Below are 19,120 nucleotides of genomic sequence, written 5' to 3'. Positions count from 1 at the left end.
CTCACTCTCCTTTTGGACAATGGATCCAACAAAATAGCCATTAAGTTACAATGTCTCCTAGTTATCCAATTCAGCAATACCCTAAATACATTCTACGAAAAGAGTAAAGTATTATGCACGTAATATTCTCATTTTCACTGGACCAACCTTGTAAATCCAAATTTTCAATGACCTCTCATTCTATACAATCATGTCACTCCATACATTAAACTAAGAATTGTAAAATCCCATTACTATGTGAACTCATGCAAGACTCACAATTTCTTTCCTACCACAAATATCCCACTCTAGTAGTACAGGAAATATGGTCCCCTCTCTCTCATGGAAATGGATCCTACAAAAAGCCAATTTTAAGTTACATTAGGAAAGCCCAGAATCGGACTCGCTCCAACATAGTTACCAACTCTTCATCCTTAACATCATCAAATATCCTGCTATTTATCTCCATCCATACTACCCAAAGTACAGCCATCCCATCACACCTCCCAATACCACACCCCTCTTCTTCCCTCCAAAAAACTGATTCCTTTCAAACAGTACAGCAGAACAAGAGACTGGGATTACCCAACTCAAACCGGTCTCCCAAAACAGTTGCCACCCCAAGCACAACCCAAATGAAGAAGCAGGTGGTCCACACTTTCATCCTTACAAATGAGAAGACAGACAAAGAGGTCGTATCCGCTAAAACAAATCACAAGCATTTAGCCCCCCGTAAGCATTTATCCAAGCTAACACCTGTACCTTAGGCGGCACTTTACCTTTCCAGATTGCATGAGAGGACTAAAGGAAGAAAGAGAATAGTTGTCCATTAACTGCCTTTATAAAGAATTGCAAGAGAAACCCGAAGCCCCCAAACTCCAAACTCTCTTATGCCCCCTCAACTTGACCAATGGTACACAATGAAACAAGACAGCAGCTCAATTAACTCCTCCAAGTCATGATCATTCAGATTTCTTCAGAACCCAAAATGCCACCCCAAAGGAAGAGAGGATGAAGTTACACGCATTTTAGCAAATGGAATATTGTAAAATTGCGGCATCCTGGACAAGGGACAAGAGAACAGAAAGCTGTTTCCCCATCCCAACACTCTTCTCAAAAACCTCACCTTTTCCCCATTCCACATCCCAAAACGATAAAAAGAGAGAGAAGGAAGGCCTTATGATATATCTTTCCATGGACATCGCCTCAAGCCTCTAGTCACAATGTTGGAGTCCCAACGATTTTCATGCAGCCCAAATTTGCTCCTAATGACAGCATACCAAAGGTAATCGCTCTCTAACAGAAACCTCCACAACCATTTTCCAAGCGAAGCCTCATTTTTCTTCACCAAAATATTCAAACCAAAAGACCACCACATAATAAATAGTAAAGTTCCCTAACCCAACAACCAATAAATAGCAAAGTTCCTTAACCTGTACCATGTCACATGGTCAAGCACAATATAATTTCTTAAATTCTATAATATCACTACATGTTTAGCAATAAATCCTTAACCTTATGTTATCTACCAAAAATATTCATGCAAAAAAATTGATAATAAAAAAATAAAATAAGGGATTGATCTTACAGCATACTTGGTAGGTCTTGAAGTAAAATATTGTTTAATATTAATTTTTTAAGGGCAAAAGGAGTATATTTTATGACAAACTAATTGGCTCACAGATGAATAACTGGATTGGACATTTCTAACCAAAATCAAATTAGATCTTAGAGGCAATTCATATCAAGATGATCACTTCACAATAGAACTCTACCTTGGTCTATGTTCTTCTAAAGGTTTTTTCTTCAACTATTTTCCAAAAGATTCCCTCGCTTTTCATTCTCTTCTAAGAGGGAAAATGAATAAGCAAGAGGAAAAGAAAGGGTTGAGGAACAAAATATTACCCATGAGATTGTACATGAATTAGGGTAGGCATCATTTCAGAAGAGCGTTTAGAACAGTAGACATTTTAAAATGTTAAAACAAAAGTTGCAGCTTACTTTTTTGGCATGGCCTTCTCATCAGATTTAAAGGTCCAATCTATTCCTTTAAGTGCAGCCTTTTCAAGAGGATCACCAACCTACATGCAGTTGTGGAATACCCATCACAAGTCGCAACAATAGGAAATTTAAAAAGAAAAATATTGTCAATGAAAAGTTATAATTTGTCTTATGTTAGATATATATTTTTATCATTGATATATAAGCCATTTTGATATAGTATTTTGATTTACTATTTATAGATAATTTTGTGTCTTATTCATTTAAAAAAAATATATTTCATGCTTCTTGTTGGGCCCCTGCTATTGAAAGTTTCTAGGTCTGCCCCTGATTTACAGGCTTCTGTGTTATAGTTTCTCAGCTTGATTATGTACTTAGTTGCCTTTGTTGGTTAAGCATGTGTAAAATTATTAAAGTTGGTTATGTATAACTTGATTCTTGGTGGATATCTCGTCCACTTAGTATGTTCTTGTTGTGATTAATAAAATCTAGTATGTCCTTATTGTACCTTCAATCAACTCACTCTCTTGTGCCTTATAGAATAATCTGCTAACACATCTGCAAATTGCCTTACCTAGAGTAAACAGGACTGACAGGACTGGTGATAAGGGACTACCTGGCCCTAAACCTCTACATGCTTCAAATTTTCCCCTAGGCCTTTTATAGATATATTTTTTATCATAACAGACAAATTTTATTAAAAAATAAAAGCTGGTGGAAATACAAATAAAGTGGACTTGCAGCCCATCAGACACTTATTGGATATTTGTATTTTTGCGTGCATTCATGCTACCATTGTTTACTTGACCATGACTACATCCAAGAAGCAAGGTTCTCATACTGACCATTGAATAACAACTACAAAATGACTTGATTATTGAGGCTCCTTTATTTAATGCAAGTTCTAAGGAAGGAAACAAGGAAACAATTAATGGTTCTTCAAATATGATTGCAAAAACAAAATAGAGAGGAAGCATCTAAGAACATATCAAACATAGAATATAACCCCCAAGAGGACCTGGATTCTAAACTGGGACCCCCCACCGAGCCCTACACTCTTTGGGAGCCAGGAAACACTGGCAGATAGCTAGATAGGTACCTTTGAGGAATTGAACCTCAGACCACGTGGGAGCAAACCACAGGCCTGATCACTCGACTAAACCCTCGTTAGTAAACATACAGAATAAATTGGGAGTCAAAAGAGAACATATTAAACATATCCTTACTCTTACAATCTACAAATCTTGAACATATCAAATAAATGGGAAGTTAGAAAACAAATTGAACATATCTTCACTCTTACAATCTACATATTTTGAAAAAAAAAAAAAAAAAAGTAATATAAAACAAATAGAACGTATAAAAAAATATTTAATAAAATAGAACAACCAAACAGAGATTGCAAAGTGATGCAGATATTAATAATGCATGCTGGAAAGATTTTTGCCATTAAACGAGGAGTCAAAGAGTCGATGAGAATTAATGAATGAACTCTCAGAAAATTAAGAGTTAGTAAGTGAATTCTACTAAGCGGGTAGTTGTTAGTCATTAATGTGGGTACTCTAAAAGAGAAATTACCCACCTATGCATTGTAGTCAGAATTCAATATCAAGTTTCAATATTTTCCCCAACTACTAAGGACTTCTGTGCTTTTTAAAGTTTTCTTTCTCCATAAGAAAATCTTGGCTCCAACGGTGTTGGGAGTCTCAGACAGAAAAAAACAAAAAATCGGTGTTTGGAGTAGATTTCAGTCCTAGCTTCTACAGTTTTGGACCGCATTCATTATTATTTACATCACAAAGAAAGCTTGTTTAGATAAAAACATTAGCATACCAGCTTATTGTCCACAAACACCAAGGCATGACAAGAAGCCAAAATCTCTAGTGTGCGCGCTGGCACATTAGTCATATCAGGTTCTAAATCCGTACCACCAGCCAACCCAACAACTCCACAGAACTCCTGGAGAAGAGCAAGGAAGAAAAAAGTAATAAATTCTATATAAACTCAATTCAATGTAATAAGCACCATACACTTTATTATAATGGCATACCATGTCGTCTGATGTAAGTGTTCCTGTTTTGTCAAAACAACATATATCAACCTGCATGGAAGAAACAATAACAAATGTTGAACACATGAGCACAATAGTACTGTGTCGTTGCATGTCATATATGGGGGGGGGGGAGAAACTTGAAACCATAAGGTCAAAAAGTGAAATTAAAAAAAAAATTAAATTATGTACGAACATCATACAAATATGATACGGTAATGAGTACAAAATCTAAAATACTATCACATTTATAACTCTCGAGAATGATATTTTCCGTTAGAAAAGAAGGAAGTTAACATCAGAATACTCCATGCCCAACAAACCAAATCTTGCATGGGATTTAAACCTTTGAAAAAGTAAAACAATGTTGAATAAAACAGCATTATCAAAAGAACTTTCTTAATATTATATAAAAGAAGGAAAAAAAATATGTGAACTTCTTGTCCACAGTTTGTAAGTAGTTGTTTCTGAATTAATAGAGTATGTTTCGTTTCAAAACAAAAAAAAAAATCTATATATATATATATATATATATAAGAAAGAAAAAGAAAGGACAACAAATATGAAGTTATCCCAGAATACCTTTCCAGCAAAGGGAATTCGGAAAGGTTCAGTGCAAAATATTCCACGGCGTGCCAGAGCAATCAGAGAAGTATTAACAGCTATAGATAATTCCATTGGCAACTCAGGGGGAATCACAGACGTAATAATGAGTGAACAACTAAGGAAAAGCTTGTATTTGCTCCTAGTAGGATCCTCAAGCCCCTACATCAAAGATTTCCTGATTGTCACAAAATAGCCAGTACACAAGCATACATCCAATCCATGTCACATCCCCTATGTACCTATAAAGGTATAGTTTTACCTTTTTTAGTACATAACCAGCTGCTATAACAGCAAATACGACCAAGAACAAAATGAACAATCCACTTTCCCAGCTGTTAGCAGTCACCTGAATGACAATGTATATAAAATAAAATTGAAGAGAAACCATAACATGTATACAGTTCAGTAATCATTGCAAAAATAATTACCCTCTCCGTAGAAAATAAAATTGTTCGCATAAGTTTTCCCTGACTTGTTTCAAACCCAGTTCTCAGAACAACAGCCACACAGCCACCATCAGGGGTTTTTAAGGGAAAGCCCTGACTCCATTGAAATAAGTAAAAACATAAATATAAAAGTCATAAGATTATCAAAACATTACTGAAGAAGTTTGTTGGTTTAGAACATATGGTTTAACATAAAATACCTTATCCGGAGTATGCTGCAATATTTTGGTCCCACCAAATAAAACATGGCTTTTATCGCGCTTAGCCGATAACTTCTCCTCAGTTCCTCTCCCCATGATCGATACCTGAAAATATAATCATCCTATAATTATGTGGGTATCAGGTGATTCACCCATAGATAGATCCCTTCAACCTCCATGTATAAAAGCAATAATACCATATTTAAAAGGCATCTATTGAACTAACTCGAGTACAGTTAAGAGATTCATCATAAGAAAACAACAATTCTGATGTAAGACAGAAGCATAGGGCTGCTGTCCAGCTATAGTAATAGGGCAAAAACCACAGTAGAAAGGAAAATCCAGCAATAACAGTAGAAAAGAGAGAGAATAAAGCTATAGAATCAAAGTTGGAACGTAGATAGATGAGTTCTAGGGTTTAGGAACCCAAAAGAAGCTCTCACATCAGACATCTCTGAATAATATTATGCCAAAAACTGTCTATTCCAACCTAAACCTTAAGCTCATACAGGGAAAACATAAACCTAAGATAACTAGGAAAAGCATAAACCTAAACTAACTAGGAAAACATAAAGTAAAATTACCTTAAAAGACCTAATGAAATAAGGAAACTAGACTCTAAATCCAGCTAGGAAATAAAAATTAAAAAGCTACTAAAAAATAATAAGTCTTGGAACCCTAGGAGATGCTCCTGCATCAAATTCACTTACATAATATGACGAAACAAAGTAATATGTCACAAGCACAATGCATGTTCAGGAAATAAAAAATACTGTCTTTAGTCTTTTTTTTTTTTTTTTTATACCCACAGATCCCCCAAACCCGCTTTGCGGACCCGGGCTTGAAACTGGGGCCTCCTGCAGAACCCTACAATCTTTAGGAGGCAGGAAACTCTAGTAAATAGCTAGGTAGGTACCTTGAGGAGATTCGGACCCAAGACCACATGGTAGCAAACCATGAGCCTGACCATTCCAACCAAACCTTCATTGGTGTCTTTAGTCTTATTATAAGCTTAAAAACTTATAGTAACATGTTTTTTTTCTTTCTATTAAAACTTTAACTTCTCTTTAATTAGTTTGTCTTTAAGAGAAAAAGAAAGGCTAAGCTTCAAATTTCAATATTGTTTAATGTCTGGGAAGTTAGTTATATAAAAAAGATGTTATTTTTTAAATATTTATTTTTAAAGAGCTGTGGTATATATGTGCAGAAGTTGGTCATTATATATACTGCTATCAAAGGAAAAATAAAATGGAGAATAACTACAAAAAAAAAAAAAAAAAAAAGCATATATTACCTATTGGCCTAAAGAATTTAAAAAAAAAAAAAAGAAAGAAAGAAAGTAGTATATGACTCACCAATCAATCAGGTGAGCAAACAATAAACCACAATCTTAGAGGTTATTTTATTAGCAGGACAATCTTAGAGGTTATACTGTCCAGTCATTTTAAATACAAAAAGAGCGAGACTGTTAGGATCCGTGTTTAGATAATGACAGCCATTATGCAGTTCTGCTTGCAACAGACAGAAAGGGTTCTTTTGCGCTTAACAGAGCACTTGGGAAGCCCAAAAACAAAGACAAACAGACCCATAGCCTAACAATCCTAAAGTTGATATCAAATAAAGCCAATTCTTTTGGTAGAATTTTACAATCTTCTATTTCGTACCAGTGATGTCTCTTTAAATCCTTTCAATTCTAATAGACTAGTTTGGAATCTTTCTACTTCAGGGAGCTTTTCTTGTATTTCTTTTTTTCATTTCCTGATGGATAATCCTAATCTGCCTTCCTTTGTTTGAGCCTTACAGGATGATTTGGAAGCTTGCTATCCCCACTAACATTCAGGTCCTCATCCATCTTAAATTGTATTTTCTGTATTTTTTTATTAATGAAATTTGTGTTTCTTATTAAAAAGAGTATATTGAGCTTGTAACCTAATATTTTCAACAATGAATGAAATTTCATTGATTTCAGCTTACTATGTAAGTCACAATTGCCAAGTATTGTCCCTCTTCTGTTTCTTCCTCTATCACTCAATTTCTCCTACTTTTACTTCTATTTTCTGTGTTTATTCTAATTTCCTCGCCCAATTGTTTAAATCTGATCCTCCTAAACTTGAAAAAGAACCCAAACTTGTTCCAATAACCCTACATCAACCCACTCCCTAAGTAGCCTCCAAAATTTTACATCAAACCCTATCCCTTCAGGTTTAGGCTAGAATTCCAGGATTTAGTTTCTCTCCTGCATCAAGCCTCCAGGCAAAAGGAGAAAGAAGTAAAGACAAGAACAAAAGTGATGTCAAATAAGAGGAAGAAAAAAGTGTTAGTAGGAGAATGAAGTATTGTGTGCAAGCAGTCGTCACCAGGATAACTGAACACATATGATGTATGATATATACATATATACATATATATAGCTCCAGGGTAATATTCCTGTGCCAGACCGACTCTGGACCACACATTCAGACAAGAATCAACCTAATTAATGGTGCAGATTCAATCTGGCAAGAATACAATATATACATATATATTAAGAAACAGACATTTAACAATATAGTAAGTCTGAAAAGAGGTGACCACCTTCCACTGGGGAGTAGACTCGCCTGTGAGAATGGCTTCATTGACAATAGCACTTCCAGCTAATATAAGCATGTCTGCTGGTACATTCCTATCTTCTCCATTCGGACTAGAAGATCTCCCAATGGAAACAACATCCCCGGGCAAAAGATCAGTTCCAGCAAGCTTTATCCACCTAAAATTTACAACAATCAGTGCATAAGGTATAAACAGCTCAAAAATCAAAAAATCAAAAAATAAATGATTGTCGTGTATATTACATACTTCCCACACCGATGCACCGTTAGGGTCTGGCTATCCACTCTGACACGTCTTAGCTCAGTAAGAGTCTTTAACTGACTCTTTGCCATTGTTGACTCGAACATAAACAGCATAAAAAGGGTGAACAAACTATAATACCAATATTCATCCAAACACCAGAGACCCACACAGAACACCTACATGCAAGAGCATAAAAGAAAGCAGTGAAGGAGAATGAGCACACACAAAAATACTATTAAAAATCTCAAATGGGCGAGGAGGAAAGACAAAAGATGAAAGGAGAGGAGAGAGAGACCTGGAAAACAAAGAAGGGCTGCATGCAATTTTCTTTCATTAAGTTCTGGAACGTAGGTTGTGGATATTCAAATCTGCACGATCAAGAAACATCTACAATAAGGAGCAGTAAAATAGTACTAATTAAACAGGATCATCCTCAATGTACAGTATGTAACCAATTGAACAGAGAATTAGTAGCATTACATATGATAAGTAAACACAATATCTTACAATCAAGGTTATAACATTTAGGAACAAAATCCAGCATCCAAAGATGCACCAGGCAGTGGCTCTCTTGTGTATCATATACAGTATAAACAACCAAAAAGAGGAAATATCAGTGAGTATCGATATTGGTGGAAATATTGGTGAATAATAAAAATTGATGGAAATTTGCTTCAAAACATGGAAATTTTGAATGAAACTTATACAAACCTCAAACCAACCACTATTGTATGAATTAAGACCAACAAAACCTCTTGCAAACAAGACAGCAAGGAAATCAACTCCTCTGCCTCTAGGTCATTTAGATTTCTCCTAAAACCAAAGTTCCAGCTCAAAGGAAAAGAAGAGGAGTCAACACACAAACCTGCTTTAGAATAATTATGGAACTCAGTTCCAAGAAAGCCCAAAGCAGTTTCCCCAACCAAACAATCTTCCCAAAATCTCACCCTTTCCCCATTTCCCACCCCAAAACGACAATAAGAAGAAAAAAATGCAGACCTTGAGAGATATCTTTCCAAGGGCACCAACCTGAACCATTAGTCACAATGTTGGAATCCCAGCCGTTCTCGTGCAGCCCATATTTACTTTCGATGACAGCATACCAAAGGGACTCCCTTTCTCGTGCAAATCTCCACAACCACTTAGCAAGCAAGGCTTCATTTTTCTTCACCAAGTTCCCTATCCCATTACCACCTTTCTCCTTCACCTAAGCGCCACTACTTCCCATTTAACCAAATGATCCTTTTTCCCCTCCTCTACACCTTCCCACAGAAAATTCCTCATCAATTTCTCCATCCTTTTAGCCACACTAATAGGAATCTTGAACAGAAAAAGATTATAAATGGGTAAACTACACAATACCGACTGAATTAAGGTCAACCTGCCCCCTCTTGAAAATAAACTAGATGGTGAATATTTCCAGTCTAAACTACACATTGAATGGGTAAACTCCACCCATTGAAATATCACTAATTTCCAGTAAAAGTTACAGATGTTTTCCCAATAAACAGTAACCAGATGGTGCATATTTCCAGTCTAAAATTAAAACAAAGAAAATATAATCCACAAGAACCAAAACTTGACTTTAATTTCTAACAGAAAACCCAAAGGGATGTAACCAAAAGGAAGAAGCACCACCACTTGAGATGATTACAATCTTATTAGTTGAACTTGAACCCAACCATATCAACCCACGCAAAAGATAGGTAAAGGCAAATCAGATTTAATCATTCAAGACTCATTATTCTATTTATCACATTCTAGGTTTTGACTCCATCTAACATATCAAGGGCATCAAAAATCAGCTCATTTCAGTAAAGCCTTATCATCAAATCATTGCTTAATTTTTGTCAAAACACTCTAGAAGTACTTGAACCATCCATTGGACTTGGTTCTACTAAATTACTACCTTAGTTCAATTTACTGGGAACCAAATGACCTTTTCATTAGTTTGCAAATATGCATACAGACAGACAGCTTCAGAGTTGAACCAGATTAGAGTAGAACAAACACCAAAAAATCCCACAATGGAATCAATGAATTTGATAATGTAAAACCTTGACTTGGAATGAACCTGCATAAGAGACAGTCCTCAGCTTCCAGAGGAAAACTTTAAATACTAAACCCTAGACTCATTCCAAAGTATGATCAAGAAAATTCAAGCAAATATTAATCTAACAAATACAACTTTAAGAAGGAAGAAGACATTAAGAAAGGTGACTCACACATTTCGTCCCCATTTTTCAGTAGCAGCAACAACTTTAGCTTCAGAGCCATGGCCAGTGCTTTTTAAATAGTAACCTAATGTTTCCTTGGTAGGATACGGAAGCTTGCAAAAGTTCTCCCTCTCCTTTGAAAAGATGTAACGTCGCTTTCTGAAATCAAAGAAAATCTCTTCCAAATCCACTGAGGATGAAGACCCTCCAAGCTGAAAAGATGAAGCCTAATCTCATCAAACAAAGCTAGGGGTAGTTTGCAAATGGGAAACAAAGAGAAAAGCAAATCAAGGGGCATGATGAATTAGTGGGGAAAAAATTATTAGGATAGATTTCTGGCTTGAGTAATTCACTCTAGATTTAGTTTCTTTCTAATATAATAGTTAAAACTCAAAACAATAACTTGTGTGCACTTGTAACAAAAAATAAATGCAATCACAGCTTTAATAAGTGAGAGCATTTTGTGTCCAGATACATATTCTTTCTACAATAACTTTTTTTTTTTTTAAAAAAGAAGCTGAATTTTATTGCTGAGCATAGAGGTGTCAAACGGGCCGGGCCGGGCCATTTAAGTTGAGCCCATCGTGCTTTCGTGCCGTGCTCGGGCCAGCCCATATAGTTAAGACCTAAGCCCGACACGGCCCGCGGGCCATTCGTGCTCGTGTCGTGCCTTAAACGGGCCGGCCCACGGACCTTTTTTTATTTTTATTTTTTATGGTAATAAAACTAATTTTCTGATATTTTTTCTTATTTATAATTAAATATTAACATTATTTTTCATAAAAATTGAATATTTTTGTTGAAAAGTTCTCTAAAATGTAAAAAACAATGTTAAAATAGTTGTGCCTAATTCGGGCCCATTTCGTGCCCGTGCTTGTGCCGTGCTTGGCCCATGTCGTGCTCGTGCCGTGTCGTGCCCGATGGGCTAAAAACTTTGGCCCGGCCCGGCCCATTTAATCGTGCCGTGCCGTGTCTATTTTAATCGTGCCGTGCCGTGTCGTGCTCGGGCTGGCACGACCCGTTTGACACCTCTAGCTAAGCATGAAAAGGATTACATAGCAGTGGACAAGAAATCCACTTCAAGGAAAACATCAAAAGAGATTGAACCAGACAGAACAAGACCAGATTGTTACAACCAAGAGAAGCCAGAACAAAGGGCTTAAGTCCTATGACAATTAACACACTACAGCCTTCCAATTAATCAAATATCCAATTTTCCTCGAAAAATCTTTTGAATTGAGGTTCAAAGAAAAATTTAGGTTCACCTTAAAGAGCTGATTTTCCTGACAGCTAACAGCATAACCATGGTAGCAAAGCCAACAGGAAATTTTTTTTATAGGAAACAGAATGATTATTTAATAAAAAAATTGGAAGGTACAATCAAAGCGGACCAGTGGTCCACACAACAGAAGATTAATTAATGATGATGTCCATTTTTAATTTGTTTAATACAGAAACTGATCCATAAATTTAATGAAGTGGAAGAACAAATATAAATGGTCACAGTTCCATGAATAGATAGCATAATCATTCTTGCTCTTGCTCACTCTCTCTCTCTCTCTCTCTCCCCCCCCCCCCCCTCTCTCTCTCTCTCTCTCATATGTTAACAATACCATGTCACGTGCCAGAAAGGGATTTCTGCAATGCCTGATCTAATGGAACTAATCCATACACTTCTAAGTTGAAACCAAGGTCAAACAGCCCTGTTAATGAGCCAATAATCAATCAACAACAAAAGCTACCTAAACCAAAAATTGTTTAACCTTATTTAAGATCTAAATACTAAACTAAAATAAGCAGACTGAAACATTGACAATATGCCACAACTTCAAATGAAAGAGAGTTTAAACTCAAAGCCAATGAAATTTTCATTGCTCAATAGAGCTAAACATAAACATTCTCAAATACCAAAGCACAATCATTACCCTTCTAACCACGCACTCCGTTCCTCATAGAACTACAGCAACACAACAATGATTCAGTTGTAACGGGTTCCCATATTTTCCAAATACTATTTGCGAGTTTCGAATTCAAACTTCATGATGCCAGTGCTTAACTGCCGACATTTGATATTGGTCGGTCTCTGACAGCACAAGTGGGGATTATTGTTTTGTCCCTCACAGTATTAAATATCAGTGTTGACAGAAATATCGAGGGTCTAAAATAAGGATATAAAAACAAAAATAGCAAACAAATTAATGAAAAAAATAGCAAATATTTGAGAGAAACAACAGAATTTTTTTAATAAAAAAAAAAACATGTAACTTTAGAATGAAACTTCAAGAGATGTTTATTTAATCAATTGTCTACTACTTTGACTAAAAAATTTGGTAAAACTTAAGAATAAAATGTTTGTATGATTTAGGGTTAATTAAGTGTGCGCTTGCATACACTGTTACTGAAAAATTGTGAGGTAATCATTGAGACTTTAGTAAATGTAACTCAAATTTTCATTTATAATAATCCAAAACAAAAAAGTGCAAGAGATTAAGGTGAATGCATTGTTGTTTAATATGTCCCTAAGTGCTTTGATCTTGATTATTGATGGACTTATACTTAGATGATATGCAAATAATAAGAGAAAACAAAGACTGTAAAACACACACAAGATTTGTTATCGAGGTTCGGCTAACTTTGCCTACGTCCCCGTGTGATCTTTAGAGAATCACAGCTGCACTATGAAGATTAGAAAGAGATTACAAGAACCTATTGAAAACCCTAACTAATCCCCAAAACCCAAGCTTCCCTTCTCTCTATCACTCTTGGCCCTTTTTGTTTCTGTCTCTTATGTTCTTAAAAGAAATTCCAGCAAGCCTATTTAGATATAAAGCTGCTGATTACATTCCTTAACTCATTAGGATAGCCTAAACCTTCTAGAATAGGGAAACGAACTTTCTTTCCTAAATCTAACCTTAAATCAACTAGGAATACCAAAGAGAACTATTTCCTAAAGCTACTAGGAAATAGTTGTGCACACTTTTCTCTAGTTTCCTAAACTGATTAGAAATCCTAAAACCAACTTAGGACTTCAACGAGCCAAACACAACATGCATGTGACATATACATAGTGTTAGGTTTTCTGTTTAGATGAATTTGTATAGTTGGTTGAAGAGTTAGATTTGTGTGTGTATTAAATGAAGTTGTATTGTTAATTGTGAAGTTATTAAGCAGTTGAGAGTTGAGACGAACTTCAGCAAATTCAGCTAAAGATTTTGATCTGCAAGTCTTTCTTTTATCTAATAATCAATGAACCATGACCTAAATAACCAAGATCAGCAGTTCGATGGATTCAGGAGTTCAAGTCTGAACCTGCCTCCAAATTCAAAGAATTTTTGCTCTATGCAAAATTTTAGGCCGAAATATCCAGAAAGTTTTTAAATGACAGGAAATATCCAAATATTCCCACCATATATTACGCAAAGCTTCTTGGCCGAAGTTTTGGCCCAAAAATTGAATATACAAGGAAAAATGGCATGTATGGACTATGGATTGACACTCGTCCAAAATATTAATCACAGGAGTCCACTTTATAGGATAGGTATAAGATTCTCTTACTATACTAGTCTAGGGATACTTCTTAATAAGAAGGAACTGGAGTTACAAAATTATACATAGAATCTCGTATGATGAAATTAAATTAATTATACGTATTCAATATATACAACAGACTTACAAGTTTACGGAAATGGAGTGGTACGACTTCTTTAGAACCGGAAAATTTTGCTGGTGTTATTTTGCATGCATCTGCCTGGTGAATATCATTTACCTGAAGACCAAAAGAAACAGCAATTACTACAGAGAAAACTAATCACCGCAAAAATTTCATAAAGTTCTGTTCCAGCTCATATCTTTGCATACTAATAAATATATACAAATATATTATAGAGTAATGGTTTCTTGCCACTTCGCATACTACCAAACAAAATTGTTAATGTGTGGAATTATGTCTGAAGACTCTGAATATACAGTCTTCATTGACATGCCAACCTCTATCAAAATGGAGCATCACCATATATATAATGTGGAAATGTTCTCTTGTCAGACAGGCTGGCAACATGACAACGTTATTGTTTCATATTGTGAATCTAGATCATTAATCAGGTTGACTCTTGAAGTTTTTTCGATAATAAACATACTTTCATTAAAAAAAAAAAAAAAAAAAAAAAACAGTACAACATATAAAGCAGTGAACAAGATGTCCACTAACCTACAAGCTCCTAGACTCTTGAATGAACGTGTGGTTCATATTCACAATTTGGTAACATCAGATTGATTTTTTGCTATGCTGTCTGGCAAGAGAACATTAGCTATATGTATGTATGTACATATTTTTTTTTTTTGGTAAAAGGGCGGGCCTAAACCCGAAAAGAAATGTATGTATGTACATATTAAACACACACAAAAAGGGAAATCCAATCGATGAGCATGTACAGAGCTTAGTGGAGAGTGGAGACTAAGGGGAGCCATGGCCCCTGCAAAATTTTTGAAATAAAAAATTAAATAAAGTATAAGTGTATAAGTTATATTTTGGTGTCGATGATTCAGTTTTCAAGGGAAAAGGAACACAAGTAAAAGAGGACACCTAAGAGTAATCTGTTCAGCTTATCATCTATCCATTCAAACGATCATGATAATATTTTATGAATCTTACAAAAATTGAGAAATTAATCATTCTTCAAAAAAAAATCTAAACTATCATATACATTATTTTCAGGTTAATTGCTTAATTCGTGATTGCAAAACTTTGGTACAAATCTTCATGCTCAAGCTATGTATGATTACAGAAACATTCTTCAAGAGGAATTCTGAAAATTCGGAAAGTAAAACTACTATGGTCAGTTGACTAGTTGCATAAGATCACTTTATTTGTTTCTTTTAGCTCGTATTCACATCCAAAAAATAATGTATTATGATATACTTTTTTTCTTTTAGCTCTCACTTGTCATGCGAGTTTCTTAGCAGTGTTTCGTGTTGAACCAGTGAGCTCCATTTTGCAACTTTATCATTGTACAAAGCTCGGAAGCATATATACTTATAAATTGGAGATGCATATATGAAATGTACACATACATACCTTGGAATAGTGTACAAAGCATTTGAAATCGACGGACCAACCAGTGAAAAGCCAAATGAGAATGTGAAGAGCTACAAGCGCACCAAAAACAATGGTGGCGTCGACAAAGTCTATGCTAGGAACAATTGTAGTCAGCCAGAGCGCATAGAGGATAGAGAAAGGCCAGACATCCAAGCGCCAAACCCACTTCTTCTTCCTCAACAAATCAACTCTATCCACCACCTTCCCTCCCACATGAAACCTCGACATATCTATGTCTCTCTCTCTCAACACTGCTACAGATTCAAATCAAGCATTCTTCAGCAAAATAAACAATTTAAAATAAATAATAATCAAACAAATTATAGAAATTATCTCAAATGCGATATAGGTTTGGGTAATACCAAATCCCAAACCCCAAATCCCTAAATCCCTACCTGAACGACGATCGCAACCCTAATTTGAAACTATCCTAATTCCTATCGAGGAGGACCCTGATCGTAGTGAGTATGATACAATACAACATAGGTAATAGGAGGTGGTGTAAGAATAGAACACACACTCTGCAAGCCCTAATTGTAATTTGTAACCCCTATTCCGTAGGCAGACCATCGAAATAAGAATTTAAGATAAAGGCTTAATCGGAGGGCCAAGACGCACAAAAACAAAACTGATGGTCCAGATACCTGGTCAGTTCCTGAATTTTTTTTGTTTTTTTTCTTTAATAAATGGGCAGTCCCTGAAATTTATGGATCTCTTTTCACCTTTTTGCTTTTAGGGCATGTTTACTCCACGGTCCAATTACAAGGGGTGGGCACGGTGTGGTCCGGCCCAGTTCTCCCCCCACACCGGCACTGCACTGGAGAAGCCTATCCGGTGCGGTGCGGTGCTGAGCACCGGAATTGATGCAGCAGAACTGGACCAAACCAGACTGGTAACAGTTCCGGTCTGGTCCAGTGCACTGTTTCTGGATGATAGACTGAGATGAGAGAGTGAGAGAGTGAGAGAGTGAGAGACTGGACCTAAAATCAAACCCCAAATTGCACAGAGATGATAGCCTGAGATGAGAGAGTGAGAGAGTGAGAGACTGGACCTAACCCGAAATCAAACCCCAAATTGCACAGAGATGATAGATTGACAGATGAGAGACGCGAGATGAGAGATGAGAGTGAGAAAGATGATTACCTGAGACGATGCCGACGAGATGTACCGGAGACGCTGCGACGACGCCGATGGTTACCTGAGAGGCTGAGATGAGCGTGAGAGCTGAGAGTGAGAGACAGAGCAGAGAGTCCAGACTCGACTGTGTGAGAGACTGAGATGAGAGTGAGAGATCAATTGGGGATTTGGGGTTGGGGTAATCCGTAATTGGGTATTTGGGTAGGGTAATTGGCATAATTGCCTAAATGGCCAAATGGGTAAATGGGTAAATTGGTAATTTGTAAATTTGTAATTGACTAATTTAATTAGTAATTAGGGTTTGACTTTTTGAGGGTTTCAAATTTTCAATTGGGCTTTCATTGAATTTTGGTGTTTCAATTGGGGTTTAGAGTATAGGGTATTTAGGGTATAGGGTATAGTCTTATAGTAAACATATACATACAAAAAATATAAATTAGGATATACTATAGTATTATAAACTATATACTATATGATACTATCAAATATATAATTAGTGTTTCAATTAGGGTTTAAATTGGTAATTTGTAATTGACTAATCTAATTGGGGTTTGAGGGTTTCAATTGGGGTTTAGAGTATAGGGTGTTTAGGGTATGGTCTTGCAGTAAATATATACATAAAAAAATTATAAGTTAGGATATACTATAGTATTATAAACTATATACTATATAGTACTATCAAATATATAATTAGTGTTTCAATTGGGGTTTAAATTGGTAATTTGTAATTGACTAATCTAATTAGGGTTTGAGGGTTTCAATTGGGGTTTAGAGTATATGGGCCATAGGGCATTTAGGGTATAGGGTATAGTCTTATAGTAAACAATAATATATATAAAAAAATTATAAGCTAGGATATACTATAGTATTATAAACTATATACTATATAGTACAATATATATATAATATACTATATAGGCCATATAGGGATATATAAAATATATTTTAATGTCTAAAATATAACTAGGTTAATATTAATTTTATTATCTAAAATGTAAATAAATGTGTATAAAAAAGTGTATAAAAATATAAAATTGTATAAATATGTATAAATATATATGTTTTTGGTCCTACACGGTCCGATCTGGTCCGGCCCGACTTCAAGAAGAGCAACACAGGAACTGTATTGGACCGGTCCGGTCCAGTTTGGTCCAATCTTTGACCAGTTTTGGTTAACACGGTTTTTACGGTTTTTTTACTCCTGGTTTGGTTCGGTGTGCCCGGTTCGTGGTTTAAATGCCCACCCCTACCAGTTAGCTTGGGCTGTTTTCATCCCCCCTTGGATATGCTTTTCTGTGTTTCCTTTTATTCATCTTCCTTCTATTTTCCCAACTAATTTTCAACTTTCATAAGTAAGATAATAATTTGTTTCTTTTCTTTTGATGAAAGTAAAGTAATAATCTTTTGTATTTGTTTGTCTTTTTTCCACTTACAGGAGGTTAGAAAAAAAAAAAAAAAAAATTAGAGGTTAGAAAAATGTAATGTGCTGATCGAAAGGCAATGGAACAAATGGGAATGATTCCATTCCTATGTTTACCAACATATGGAAATCATTTTCGTTCTTATTCCCTTTGTTTACTAAACATTTGGGAGAAATAGAATAAATATGGGGCCCACCAAAATTAGGAATGAGAATTCCTAATTTTGGGTGAATGGGATTCCTTAGGGGGGGTTCAGAATGATCGAGGGAGGGGAAATAGGAATAAATTTTTTTTTTTGTCCAAAATGCCCCACATTTTTCATAAAAAACCTAAAATACTCTTTATTTTTTATGTAACCCATGAAACATTATATGCAATTGTAGCATTTGAACCACCTACAATTGCTGCACCTACAATTGCTGCATGTGTAGCATTTGGACCACCAAGGATGTCATGAAAGTACATGGACAGATTGGTTTCTTTGAACCCATGATAATGATCATGACTGGCTTGGGTTAAATATCATATTACTTGCCAAAAATCAATTTATACTAAATATCATATTACTTGCCAAAAATCAATTATACTAAATATCAACTTAATTATACATATTAATTGCTAAAAATCAATTATACTAAATATCATACTAAAATTAAATCTTACCTCAATATCACATTGATATTTCTAAAATATTATAAGTTATAATAGTATAAAAATTAATTTTTTGTAAAATATTGAGATGATATTTATTTGTAGTAAAATGAATATTTATCATTTAAAAAATTGTGATTAATAAATAGTTGATTGAAATATAATGGATGTTGTATAAGTGCATTTTAGTAATCAAACTCATTTTGATTCTGATTCCTACTAGTTAGTAAACCCATTTATAGGAATTCACTTTATTTTCATTCACATTCTTGACGGTTAGTAAACACGTTAATGAAAATGCCTAATTCTGATTCTTGCTCATTTCGATTCCTACTCATTCTGATTTATGCTCATTCCGATTCATTTTCATTCTGATTTCTACTTGTTCCGATTCAAGTTTAAGAAACATACCCTTAGTTTTAAGGCATGTTTACCTCAAGGGAATGGAAATGGGGGAATGAGAATGATTTCCATTCCTGTGTTTAT

The 19,120-nt window shown here is 35.2% G+C and overlaps 1 protein-coding gene across 5 annotated transcripts in view; it reads right to left on the bottom strand.

Moving 5' to 3' along the window:
• PDR2 (phosphate deficiency response 2) overlaps positions 1-16,706 on the bottom strand; it is a 30,067-nt gene extending 13,361 nt beyond the window's left edge. Inside the window, exons 1-14 of one of the 5 annotated variants that reach the window (XM_086250416.1) lie at positions 16,569-16,706; positions 15,405-15,676; positions 14,004-14,096; positions 10,340-10,542; positions 8,410-8,482; positions 8,118-8,290; positions 7,857-8,028; positions 5,283-5,387; positions 5,065-5,175; positions 4,896-4,982; positions 4,613-4,795; positions 4,031-4,081; positions 3,814-3,939; positions 1,981-2,060 (exon numbers count right to left, since the gene is read on the bottom strand). In XM_086250416.1, coding sequence (XP_086106542.1) covers positions 1,981-2,060; positions 3,814-3,939; positions 4,031-4,081; positions 4,613-4,795; positions 4,896-4,982; positions 5,065-5,175; positions 5,283-5,387; positions 7,857-8,028; positions 8,118-8,290; positions 8,410-8,482; positions 10,340-10,542; positions 14,004-14,096; positions 15,405-15,653 — 1,706 coding nt within the window. In that variant the 5' untranslated portion in view covers positions 15,654-15,676; positions 16,569-16,706. Of the gene's footprint in view, positions 1-1,980; positions 2,061-3,813; positions 3,940-4,030; positions 4,082-4,612; positions 4,796-4,895; positions 4,983-5,064; positions 5,176-5,282; positions 5,388-7,856; positions 8,029-8,117; positions 8,291-8,409; positions 8,483-8,621; positions 8,641-10,339; positions 10,543-14,003; positions 14,097-15,404; positions 15,680-15,820; positions 15,887-16,568 lie in introns of those variants that run through there. The other 4 variants (XM_086250414.1, XM_086250415.1, XM_086250412.1 and 1 more) reach the window with 4 other exon arrangements.
• Between the last annotated feature and the right edge of the window lie 2,414 nt (positions 16,707-19,120).

Source organism: Dryas octopetala, chromosome 7 (genome assembly GCF_963921425.1).
Source record: "Dryas octopetala chromosome 7, drDryOcto1.1, whole genome shotgun sequence".
Classification (NCBI taxonomy): Eukaryota; Viridiplantae; Streptophyta; class Magnoliopsida; order Rosales; family Rosaceae; genus Dryas; species Dryas octopetala.
Note: the sequence above shows the minus strand (reverse complement) of the source record. Positions and strands in the feature narration are given on the sequence as shown.